This window comes from Mirounga angustirostris, unplaced genomic scaffold (genome assembly GCF_029215605.1).
Source record: "Mirounga angustirostris isolate CCGP_5_RB_7025 unplaced genomic scaffold, mMirAng1.0.hap1 SCAF_16, whole genome shotgun sequence".
NCBI classification, from domain to species: domain Eukaryota; kingdom Metazoa; phylum Chordata; class Mammalia; order Carnivora; family Phocidae; genus Mirounga; species Mirounga angustirostris.
The window spans coordinates 6,483,038-6,495,376 of NW_026991724.1; the positions used below are offsets into that span (position 1 = coordinate 6,483,038).

The 12,339-nt window shown below is 49.9% G+C and overlaps 1 protein-coding gene across 4 annotated transcripts in view; it reads right to left on the reverse strand.

Moving 5' to 3' along the window:
* The window catches only part of PLCG2 (phospholipase C gamma 2), a 167,518-nt gene that overhangs the window by 24,861 nt on the left and 130,318 nt on the right, over window positions 1–12,339 (reverse strand). For all 4 annotated transcript variants that reach the window (XM_064580799.1, XM_045890678.3, XM_064580800.1 and 1 more), the window contains 6 exons: window positions 10,565–10,667; window positions 9,264–9,473; window positions 7,861–8,006; window positions 7,246–7,360; window positions 6,214–6,381; window positions 1,172–1,260 (listed from right to left, as the gene is read on the reverse strand). In XM_064580799.1, the coding sequence (XP_064436869.1) occupies window positions 1,172–1,260; window positions 6,214–6,381; window positions 7,246–7,360; window positions 7,861–8,006; window positions 9,264–9,473; window positions 10,565–10,667 (831 nt within the window). The remainder of the gene's footprint in view (window positions 1–1,171; window positions 1,261–6,213; window positions 6,382–7,245; window positions 7,361–7,860; window positions 8,007–9,263; window positions 9,474–10,564; window positions 10,668–12,339) is intronic.

Below are 12,339 nucleotides of genomic sequence, written 5' to 3' on the forward strand. Positions count from 1 at the left end.
GATAAAATGCTTTAAAGTGGAAAACTAGCAAGGTTGCAAAAACTGAATGTAAGGCAGACAGCTATGCAGAATGTTCTCTCCTCTGAGTCAAGTTCATGAATTTTTACTGCACGGACTATGGCTACAGCTGCTAAAAGGCATCTCTACCCCTGCCATCTCCCTTCCCCGTTGGATGGTTCTCAGCTCTATTCTGGAAGTTGCCAAATAAGCAACTTCCAAATCCCTGTGTAGTTCTTAGAGCCAAACAACAAGTGAGAGGCTGTGATTTCTCTACCCAGAGAACAACCGGGAAGACAAAAGAAGATGCATATCCAGGCACAATGACCAAGGCCACATCAGCCCACTGGGGTCCAGAACCATGGTTTTTCTAGATTATCCAAAGAGAAGTGGGGTGACCACACACTCACCCAACCCATGCTGAGTTTTGTGGTAGGGAAATGGAAAGGTCTTTGGATTGGCCACATCATGGGGTCTTGCAAAAAGACATGCCAAGTGGGTCCCATTCTGTGGGCGGGGCTATCAAGAGGATTGTGCAGCTCCAAGATCACATATCCAGATAGTCTCCCACTGTCAACCCGAGACCTGAACTATCCCAGCTTGGTGCTGCGTTCACTGAGGCCAAGCCCTTCCCCCACCAACCCTCCCCACACTGGTTCATCAAAGGAGAGACCATGTATCTTCAAGGTCTTGACAAAAGGACCAAGGTGGCAGGCTCCTCCAGGAGCAAAGAGAAGGACAAAAGTAGTGCCCATCCCTATGAACGTGTTTCCCCAGCACAGGCCCCAACAAGGCCTTGGTGGATGCTCTCAGCCCTTCTAAGGGACTCCCAAGACCATTAGTGGGGGGAAAAGCACCCAGGAGAGATGAGCTTCTCTAAAAGAGCATTATCTTGCTTGACTCTACTTGCTGAAATGAAACTATACGGAACTTCCCAAGAGCTTCAGCTTTCCAACTACATGACCTACTCAAAGAATCCTATGGCATTCTCCAAGGAAGGAAGGATGCTGGAAGGAAAAACCTGGGACCACGGAGGAATTCTTTTATGACGTGGCTTGTCCCGCTAGTGGTTTCCCAACGGGTTTAAGTCCATCAGCCAACCATACCCATAGACCATTTCCACCCCACCAGCAGACGCAGCTCAGGGAACCCCAACTGGCGTTTCTTCACTCACCAGGACTGGCTGCATCTCACAGAAAACCAGGAGGGAAGCCAGCTCGATGTCTTCGCTGTACCCGTTCTTCAGTGGAACAGATCTGAATCCTGCAGAGAGTGGAAGAGCAATGCAAATACAGGCCATTAAGGTCAGACCTTAGCTTTCTTAGGGTACCCAGGGATCGCATGTCCAGTGCCAGGAGCGGGTAAGCTGCTGGCTGACTTTCTGGAAACCGGAGGTCCCTTCTTGATAGCTCGGGAGAGGGGCTCCAAAATGCAGCCCCAATGGATGGGCCCACACCGAGAAGTGCAGTTAAAGAACTCAGCCATGTAGAAATGGAAATCATTCACTCGAAAGAAATCAAAATGTACAGAACATCACACATTTAGAGGGACTGCAGCTGTGGTTCCGTTCCCTAAGTCCGCCGGAGGCCAAAAGACTCACAGGAGTAATGCACCCTTGTATCCCCTCCTCCATGTCTGCCTTTACGAAGTGTAGGATCAGGGGGTGGGGGGCACTGTTTTATCCTGAAAGATTTCCAATAGGAGGAAATCTGTCCCTTGGCAGTCCATAGCAGTATTGATCCTCCTCTGAAAGCTTTTCTCTATTTATAATTAGGACACTCTATTTAGGGGGGAGGGTTGAGTTAGAGCTGATTTTCCCCTCATTAAGTAATGTTTAAGACAACACATCTCAAAAGTTGGTTGATTTGCTTGTTTTAATTTACTCTAAACAAATACATAGTAAAAACTGAAGTCTCGTTCCTACCCGCTCATAATCCCTTCTTTCAGAAGGAGCCACTTTGAACAGTATCTCCCCAAGGTACTATCTTGAGTTTCTTTTAAGTCACTAATAATAGTAATGTATGGTTTTCATTTAACATTGTATTTTGGAGATGATGTGGCCCTAGTTTGTCTCGAAAGCTTTTTATCTGCATTCTGTCTTCTCATTCTCCCAGACAAGCAATGCCTGAATTAGGGCACTCACACTGTACCCTCTGTGTCTTCCACCACCCAGGTTTTGGCTTGTCCTGTTATTATTACTTCTTTTGGAGAACCTTTAACAGTATCACTTGACTAATCCCTCTCTCCCTACCCACTAGGTTCAGGTGAGGAAGTTGATGTGCTTATTGCAAGCCCACACCTCCTCTCGCCTTCCTTCCCCTAATTTGGGTTAGCTGAATTATTGTCTCTACAAGATACTGCATGTAAATACCGTTGATCCTTGAGCAATGCAAGTTTGAACTGTGCAGGTCCACTTTATACACAGATTGTTTTCCAATAAGTATGGTAATGTAAATGTATTTTCTTAACATATTCTCTCCTCTTACTTTAAGAATACAGTATAAAATACAAAGTATGTGTTAATTGACTGTTATAAGGCTTTTAGTCAGCCATAGGCTGTTAGTAGGTTTTGGGGGAGTCAAGAATCCTAGGTGGCTTTTTGACTGCTTGAGGGATGGACATCCCCAACCCCCACACTGTTCAGGGGTCAGCTCTATTGTGTTTTTGTAACCGTAATTCTTCCACAAAGGGAGACTTGGTTATAAAGTTTTCAAACATAGAGCAAAGCTAAGGTAATATTACAAGGAACACTTGTATACCAGCCACCTAGATCGTACCATTAACCTTTTACTGTGTTTTTTTAATCACATTTATCCATTCCTCCATCTAGCATACAGGTGTATATATATTTCAAAGTGAGATGAATACATCTGTACACTTCCTCCTATATACGCTGGCACGCATCTCATGAGCTGGAGCTCAATACTTGTTTTCAGTGTCCTTCCGATTGAAAATTTGTGCATTTCATTGTGTGTAACTTTCAAATGTCCAGTGCTCACCACCTTTTTATTGGACTTCTCTATCAGTGTTTTTGTTGACTAACCTTGTTCTCTCATTTTAATACCACCTTGCGAGACATACAGTCCTCAAATAGCACATACTTGAACGCATCCATTCTTTGGTTTTACACTTGAGTGACAGTTTGGGTATAAAACTCTCAGGTCAAACCTTTCCCCGGAGGGTTTTGAGGACATTGCTTTCCATTATTCATGGAATAATGTGAAGTTTTCTGACCTATTCTCCCCTTCTAGATGAGGTGATTTTTCTTGGCTTGTTTGCTGGTCCGGTTTTTTGCCTGGATACCTACAGTATTCCGGCAGTCTAGCCTAGTGCTCCTCCAGCTTTAATGTTACGGGAATCTTATTAAAATGCAGATTCTGCCTAGGGACTGGGGTGGGGCCTGAGATTCTGCATCTCTAAGGGCTGGTCGGGGGATAGTGCAGAAGAAGTCCGTCTAGGTGTTGATCGACTGTTAGAATTGTTCTAGACTGCTGAGCGCTCCGTGGTATCGGGAAGGCTATCAGATGGCCCCGATACTCCAATGACGTGGCAGTGCCCTTTTGCTTAGAACCAACACTCAGCAGGTGCCTCCAGATTTGGAGAAGTGAGCCCCATCCCCACATCCCTCCTTTCAATGGCCAGGTCTCATTTCATGAGCGGCCTTCACGCATCTTGGGGTTAGGGTGGAAAGGTGTTGCCCAGTTTCACCAGAAAGTTTGGTTCTGTGTTACCCTTGTTGATTTGGGTTGTGTCATAGATGAAAGAGAAATAGAGACCTCTTTTGAAGCATGGTCAGTATTTTGGCTTATTAGGAGTAGGGGAGGCCTGTAGAGTAGGAAGAAGGTGGAGTGTGCAGTGAGTCTGCAGCCCAGCTCTGATCCTACAGGTGTGTGACCTTGAGCAAGTTAATTAACATCTCTAGGCCCCAAAACGCTCGTGTTTAAAAAGCAGAGATGATAAAACCTCTTTCACAGGACTGCTGCAAGGATTAAAGAGTTTAAGGCACAAAACACAATAAATGATGTTTTCCTTCCTTTCTGAGCTTCATCTGGCTCAAAAGCTTAAGTGCATCCCTAACGACAATGGGAAGAGTGTATTTGTGAGCTCAGAAGGGTCCCAATGCCTTATGCGAAATTTCACTCCTTCCCTGATTATGGATGTGCCAGGCCTTGCTGGAAATTGCACAGGAACGAGACAAGGTCCTTACCGTTCTGACGGCTGGAGGAAGGGTCACATTTTTCATTATCTATGACATATTGTTCTTTTAAAAAACAAAAGATTTTATTGATCTGAGAGAAAGAGAGAGGAGGAAAAGGAGAGGGAGGGAGCCCAACGCTGAGCTCTATCCCAGGACCCTGAGATCACGACCTGAGCCAAAGGTAGATGCTTAACCAACAGAGCCACCCAGGTACTCCTATTCTTTGTATTTTAAATCTCCAAGCTAACTCTTAGCATTTTCTAGATTAAAGGACACAATTTGGCTGGTAAGGTAAGGGAGGGTTCATCAACTCTGACCTCTCTCCAAGGCATGAGGAGCAATTACAAAGCTCACATCCCTTGTCCTTCAAGAGGACATGGTTACAAGGTCCTGACAGCAGAGCAGGATGAGCCCAGGGGAGGTGGGGTAAGAAGACAGTTACCATAGAAAGAAATCTATCTTAAGCTTTGTTTGTCTGGTATTGTAAAAGGGCACATTACAGAATTGCAGCTGGGTTTAAAGTACCTGATGGAGTGGGCAAGTTAACCAAGAGGGGTTGCCAAATATCACACTGTGGGGACTTACACGTGAATACTATATCTTCATAATGTTCTCTAAAAGTTCATCTACTCCTGCACTTAGGAATTTGTTTCCTGGATGGTAAGATGAGCAGCCGAGCTCAGTCCTCTCAAAGTGCCCGCTGAGGAGCTGGCAAAACCTGCACCTTCCTGCCCAACCCCCATCCACAGGGGGAGCCGAGCGCGCAGGAACGGGCCCAGCGACCTGCATTTTCTAAGTACCTGGCTAGCTGGGCAGGTACTGGAAATGATCAGATTTAGGATACTAGGAAAGGTAGAAATTTAGGGAATATCTGATACAATTCAAGTTTAGAAAAAAAACAAACGAAACAAGACACAAGGTTTCCAAACAACATCAAGAAAAAAGCCTATATTGGTATATAAATCACTAAAATGAGTGATCTGTTTCTCTTGAAAAATGATCCTTGGGGAACAGTGACCTCATGAGGAGTCCAGAAGGATCTATGATCTTATGGCTCATGCCTCAGAAATGCTAAGGAAAGGGGCAAAGAGAATTCAGCATCCAGTGAGGGCCTGTTTGTCAAACGTGACACACACAATCCAGCAGGAGAGTAAAAGCAGAGCAACTACACAAGATAAGGGCAGCCACATTGACAAAGCAGCATCAAGCTCATGTGTCCCAAATCTCCTCCCTGGGGGGGGGGGGGGGGGGGGGGGGATGGGACTCAGAGAGCACAAGTGCATGCCAGAGCGAGCACGAGCGGGGTGAGAGGGAGAAGCAGGCTGGATCCCAGGACCCCGAGATCGTGACCTGAGCCACCCAGGCACTCACAAATGGAGATTTATTAACCATTCCAATTTTATGGAATAGGAAGGTGAAGCTCTGCTGCCATGGGAAGAGGCAGATCTGAGACTGCTCAGAGCCCTTTTCTTCCCACCCGGGCCCAGTGCCGGCCCGGCAGAGTGGGAGATGCGTCCCGCAGCCCCTAGCCGTTCAAAATGAGACCTGACTACACTGCCAGGTGGACAGGCCACTAAGCCAGCTTTGCACACAAAGGCCTGACTGAGAAAGGCGCAGCCTCCCCACCTTCCCCAGGCTGGATGCCTGCTCATGGTGACAACCTTATGTGATCAGCTGTCCAAGCCACCCAATCAATTTTGCAACAATTTAATAAAAACCAGGAAGAGGGCGCCTGGGTGGCTCAGTCGTTAAGCGTCTGCCTTCAGCTCAGGCCATGATCCCAGGGTCCTGGGATCGAGTCCCACATTGGGCTCCCTGCTCTGCAGGAAGCCTGCTTCTTCCTCTCCCACTCCCCCTGCTTGTGTTCCTGCTCTCCTATCTCTCTCTCTGTCAAATAAATAAATTAAAAAAAAAAAAAATTTAAAAACCAGGAAGAATGCTTCATTCTTTCTAAAACCAGCAGCACAGACCAAAAGTGATGCTAGCCCAAACAGAACATCTTAATTAAAACATCTTACCTGACTTGATTCCTTTGATGGGGTAAGTGGCGTGGGCAAGGAAGTTGGGATCACTGAACATATCTTCCTCGTAGACCACAAAGCGCAGAAACGCCAGGTTGGGGTCATAAATTTCAAAGGTCACTTTGTCCTGTGTTGGAGCCCAAACAGGGCTGAGGCCATTGTCATCTGGAAGGAGATCAAGGCTCAGCAGAGGCTCCACTGGTCCTACCCCCTCCTGGTAAAACCACCTCTCTTAGCCCTTGGCTTTTGGAATCTCCTTAGCAGCCCCATAAATATGCATCAAGGCCGAGATCTAAGAAATACTTATTTTTCCAGTAGCAGTCCTGGAAAAGCTGTTGTCACAGGTCTGGCCCTTAGTAAGCAGAGAAAATGCTATGATTGCCATCTCGGTTCCCGGGGCTAGGGCTGGGCTGGGAGAGCGGGGTGCACGGAGGTTTGGAAGAGATCAGAGCAGGGAGCTATACCGCTCCTCTGGACAGGGAAGTGGGTCTGGCTCTCTGAAGAGGTAGAATGGATGAGGGTTCTGGGGTTGTTGGGGTGAACCAGCCTCACGGAGCAAGGGCAACAGCCGCCCGCCCCTGTGAAATGCCAGTTTCACTGGTACACACAAGAGGCAGCCTGGTGCATGACTCCCAGCAGGGGCAGTGTTCCCAGGCCTTAAAACATTGATTGTTTCTTCCTAGCTGCAGGGTCTCCCTCCTCTCGGAGGGATAAAATCGCGCAGGTTAGGCAGCAGCCTGGGGGTCAGCCACACCCTGTGTCTCTGCTGCCTCGCCTTGGACACGGTAGATAAAGCAGGAGGGGGGGGACAAAGAGGACCCCCCCACCCTGGCTTCCTACTACAGGGGGCTGGCCCAAGACTCCAGATGTGAGTGACAGCAAAGAGCAGCACTGGGTACCCGTCCAACTAGTTAATCATGGGGTCTTGTGTTTCCCTCCTCCCCGAGCTGAACTGTAACAAGCACGAGGGATGAAGGAAAAGCCCCGGACGATAAAAGTACACAGAATCCCCCAGAGGATGCAACTTACTCACAACTGTTGTCTTAAACTTGTTGTTGTCATATTCAGCTCCACAAATTTCCACCTCCACAAAGGGACACGCAATACTTCGTCCAAGTTTGGGGAGATGGCGAGCCCCGAGAACCTAGGACACCAAAGGTAAGTACTGGCATTCTCCCCAATGCAGCTTAGAGCTCAGTCTGGGTGCTCAAGTCAGACCACAGGAGGTCCAAGTCGGCCTGACAGCCCTCTGTGGGGACCACCCAACCGCTTCCCTTTTATGGATGGGGAAATAGGGCTGGAAAAGCCAGGATCGGAACCCTGATGCCTCCACACTCATAGACGTCCCCTGCGCACAGACAACCTCCAGAGACAGCCCAGGAAAGGACAGAGGAGAAGGTGGTATTTTTTTTCTTCCTTATATGAGAAATATGATTCAAATCTCCACCTTGCATGGTTTCCAAAAGAGGAGAAAGCCGAACTCTTACAAAGAGACAATACACTGTCTGAAAGTTGGATGCATTTTTAACAATTTTCACCCCCTAAAACTGGCCACCCTGGGGTGCCCTGTATTTCAAATCCTGAAACGGTGACTGGGTGTTGATGGTTTCAACAAGCTGACCTGTGTCATGAAGCCTGAGTTACCTTGACAGACAGAGTCATCAGGATCTTCCTCTGGGACTCTGGGGGCATGGGGTCGTACTTCTCGGACCTCATGCTCTCAGGCTGGAGGACGTAGCCCGTCCGCCCGTTGAGTGAGAACAAGGCGTGATTCATCTGCATGTACTTGTCTGGGAAGGAAAGGGAACTGCAGCTGTAAGAAAAGGTAGCCTCTTGGGCCGGCGGTGCTGGGGGGGGGGGGGTGATTTAAACCTGTTTCCAAAAATAATTTCAGGCAGTTGTTAAATTATGCGTTTCAAAAAAAAAACCCCAACTGGTGAACACCATTCTAAGTATGACACTAAAACCTACTCAATGCTCAAAATTTCTTAAATTTTTTTTTCTGAGAGTTAATTTTAAAATTTCACTTAAGATAGGCTGCACAAAAAAAAAAAAAAAAAAGTTTTAACTCAAATGACAGGGAAAGATCCACAAACGAAAGCGTTCTGATGATGTTGCTATAAATACCTCCGCTCCGAGATGCAGTAAGAAGCATGAACCGTTTGCAGAAAAGAAAATGCTTCCTAAATACATGGGAAACTGGTTCACTTACTCATAAGGGAAGTCCCTGCTGGAAAGGTATATTCGAACGTTTTCCCACTTGGCATTCCCACCCAAGGTCTCTCTGGAAGGCAGTGTGGTGAGGCCTCGGAGCTCAGGCACGACGGGTGCAGGTGTCCAGTGGGACACCTCAGGAAGTTGGCCCAAATGCCAGTGCGGTAGGACTGAGCCTGCACTCTGAGCTCTCGGTCCTGCCCCTGGCCTCCCCCACCCGTGAAGGGTGCTCATGTAAGGTTACAGAGGGCAGGGCCGTCCGTAAGAGCAAACGAGAGCAGCGCCTCGGTGGGGGAGACCTGTTACATAGATTAGGGATCCACTCAATGGAATCCTGCATAGGCTTTAAAAGAACATAAAGGAGATTATTGATCCCCAGACCCATCAACCAAAGAGCACAGCACTGTGATTTATGCTGCAACCACTGGTGTCCAAAAGTTTTGCATGTGGGCTTTTCTCAGCAATGAACATCTCCAGAAGAGTCTGTCCATGAAGCCCTCAAAGAAGGATGGGCCAGGAGAAGAGCTCCCTGAAGACAGCCACCAAACACCTGGATCCAGCTGTGCCTGAAGCTCAGTGCCAACTCCTGGACTTTTCCATTACGTGAGCTCAAGTGCTTCCTTTCTCCCATAAGCCACCCTGCAACGTCTTGGTCACCTGCCATCGCAGAGCCTGACAGATGCAAATGCCCCATGTCCCGCCATCACTCCATTCAATGGCTGGGCCTCATACCAGCATGCTGGGTGAAACCTGACGGCTTCTGGGACAGCCGGTCACACTGGTGGCCCCAGCAGACTGGGCCTGGAGCGATGCCACCAACAGTGCTCCTGTACCTGGAGTCTGGAAATTGAGTGCCACCATCTGGGAGCCGCACAGCCAGAGGCGAAAGGGGTCGTAGTTGGAGGAGTCCACCCTCTGTCCCTTGGGGTAAACACGGGTCAGGCCCTTCTGATTGTATTTCAGGAGGTCGATGGGTTTCTGCCTGACGACACCGTCCGCCTTGGTCTCCACAAAGGAGCGGATTTCTCGGAAGTCGGGGTTTTCTGCACACAGAGAGGGAGACACCATTTACTCCATCTGATGCACTTTCGTAACGCTTGCTGCCCCCGCTGGATGCGCAGGCGGTCAGCTGAAACCAGGAACCTCCGAGCCAAGAGAGCCCAGTGGTTAGGATGCTCTTGCCATAACCACTACGGCTCTGGGCCCTTGCCCTCCGAGGATCCCAGCGTGCCCACTGGCTTTCGCTCTGGGATCAGTGTAATTTACTTCTTGTTTAAAACCACCACCAGGCTTGTGCCCGAAAACACCAGAGTGGTACAGTTACAGAAGGGGACACGGTGGAGGATGGCCAGAGGGATCAGCAGGAGGAGGGGATCCTGTGCAGAAGATGGGTGAACCAGGCACCACGGGGGAGGAACAGTCCACTGCCTGCAGGCAGGGGTGGGAGCAGAGCGGGTACAGGAACGTGCACCTGTGGCGGGCGGCCCCTAACCCTGCTGAGTCCGGTTCTGAGGGACCCGCCGCCCAGTGCCCGGTAACTAGGCTTCAGTGCTGTTTCTCTGGTCGTCCGTCCTGGAATCAGAGATGCTTGAGATCAAAGCAGGAGGCAAAGATGAACAGGATCTTATTAGGGCAAAGAACTTGCTCCTTTGGAGATTGGAGAAGATTCATTTTTGAATCCTTCTATGGCAAGCTCCATGGGCCCCAAAGCCTCGAGGTCCTGCTTCCTGGAGCCTGTGACTGTAACTCATCTGGCAAAGGGACTTTGCGGATCGGATTAAATTAAGGAGCCTGAAAGGGGGAGATTATCTGGGCCCTAAAGGTAGGGTCTGTGTATTAGAGAGGTAGAGGGAGATGTGACCACAGGCCAGGGCATGCCGGCAGCCACTAGAAGAAGCAAGGCCCGGATTCTCTTAGCAGCAATGGGAGACTAATGTGCCTTCTGGGAGTTTTCCTCCTGAAGACCCCAGAAGGGCCCGTTTCAGCTGCACACTTGCCCTAAGGACAAGCCCCACTTAGAGCCAGCCGTGGAAAAGAAACAGGAGTCTCTCACTTCGCTCTCTGACAGCCCCTGACTCCAAAGGAAACCAGGCTTTGCAGGGAAGGTTTGGGGCACAGCCCAGGGAGACCCTACCTAGATTGTCCTTGGTCTTGCTGGTCGGCTTGCAGTAGACCACCAGGTCCGAGAGCTCGATGGCGATGGACTGGTTCTTCTCCCAGTACTTCATGTTGTTCTCCTGTTGGAACCAGTCCCCAGTGTCAGCCCGGAGGCTGGCCTGCATTTTCCTCCCCGGGACCCCCCCCTCCCCACCCCCTTTCGGCCCCCTGCAGGCTCAGATCCTTAATACAGTTGGAAGTGGTCCTTTGTCCTACCCCTCCTCTCCTCCCTTCCGAAATTCCTACGTTGTTTCCACCCAGAACTGGGGGCTAGCTGGGTCCCTGGTCATGGCTCCCAAGAACAGGGGTGGGGGTGAGGGTCCCCTTTGTCAAGAACTGGGGGCTAGCTGGGTCCCTGGGCATGGCTCCCAAGAACAGGGGTGGGGGTGAGGGTCCCCTTTGTCAGCACCCCACTCTCCTCAACCCTCTGCTCTCAGACTCCTGCCCCACCCAGTCCCCTAAAACCACATTGTTCGAGTTCTCCAAGCCCACGACCTCCCAACCTCGTGGGCGCTGCACATCCTTGTTTGAGCCCCCTCATTGCTGCAGGGCGCCTCTGCCCTCACCCATCACAGCTTGTGACTAAAGCTCTCCAGGCCCTCAGCCCCATGCCATTTCCCCTTGGAGGACACACTATGTGATCGATCTCCATCTGTGTAAGGATGAGTGCTTGCTTCCCCCTAAACCAGACCACCGTCTCAGGTTTCCCCAAATTCTGACTCTTTCTTGCCCTGGCCAAGGGGGAGCCTGGAGAGAAAATTACGTGCAAATGATACCCTTCACCATTTACAGGGCTGCTTAGCCTCAGGCCTCACCCACTACATGTGTGATGGATATTACGTAGGGTAGCCCCCATCTCCCCTCAGAGGTAGAATGTGTGCCCATTTTGCAAAGAAACTGCAGTACATGGGCGCCTGAGTGGCTCAGTCGTTAAGCGTCTGCCTTCGGCTCAGGTCATGATCCCAGGGTCCTGGGATCGAGTCCCACATCGGGCTCCCTGCTCGGCGGGAAGCCTGCTTCTCCCTCTCCCACTCCCCCTGCTTGTGTTCCTGCTCTCTCTCTCTCTCTGTCAAATAAATAAATAAAATCTTTAAAAAAAACTGCAGTACACAGAGGCTGAGCAGTGTATCCATGCTCCATGGCAGGCCAGGGACGAGACCAGATAATTCTGCACTGGACCTCACCCTTGTGAACACCTTGCTTTGTCCTTTATACATCATCTCCTGGAGAAGATTCCTCTAAAATGCCCCCAGGATCACATCCTGGGTCCCTCTGAACCACAGCAATGACCTGCTCTCACACCCCCCAAATCATCCTTCCTCTGCCAGTCCATGAGCTCACTCCTGCTCCAGGAAGCCTTCCTGGTTAACTGCAGCCAGGACGAGGAAAGGAATGGGGCCATGCGCCACTCATGCCTAAAGCTGTCCCCACGGAGCCATGTGCAGGTAGCAAGTGTTCAGGGGGACAGCTGGTGATTAGGTGAGAGAGGCTTCCTAACACGTGGTTAGGACAGCAGGAACTCGAATCAGACATCAGCTCAAACGCTGGCCCTCTGTTTACTGGGTGTGCCCACTGGCCACACTGAATAATCTCTCTGTGCTTCAGTTTCCACAACTAGAAAATGAGGCTAACTGGAGTATCCCCCTCCCAGAACCACTGAGATGTAAGCAGGGAGCCCGCTGCACCCTACCAGGCGTGTGGAAGACCACAAATGGTGGCCCCTCAGACCACCCCACACCTGCCTCCCCTAAG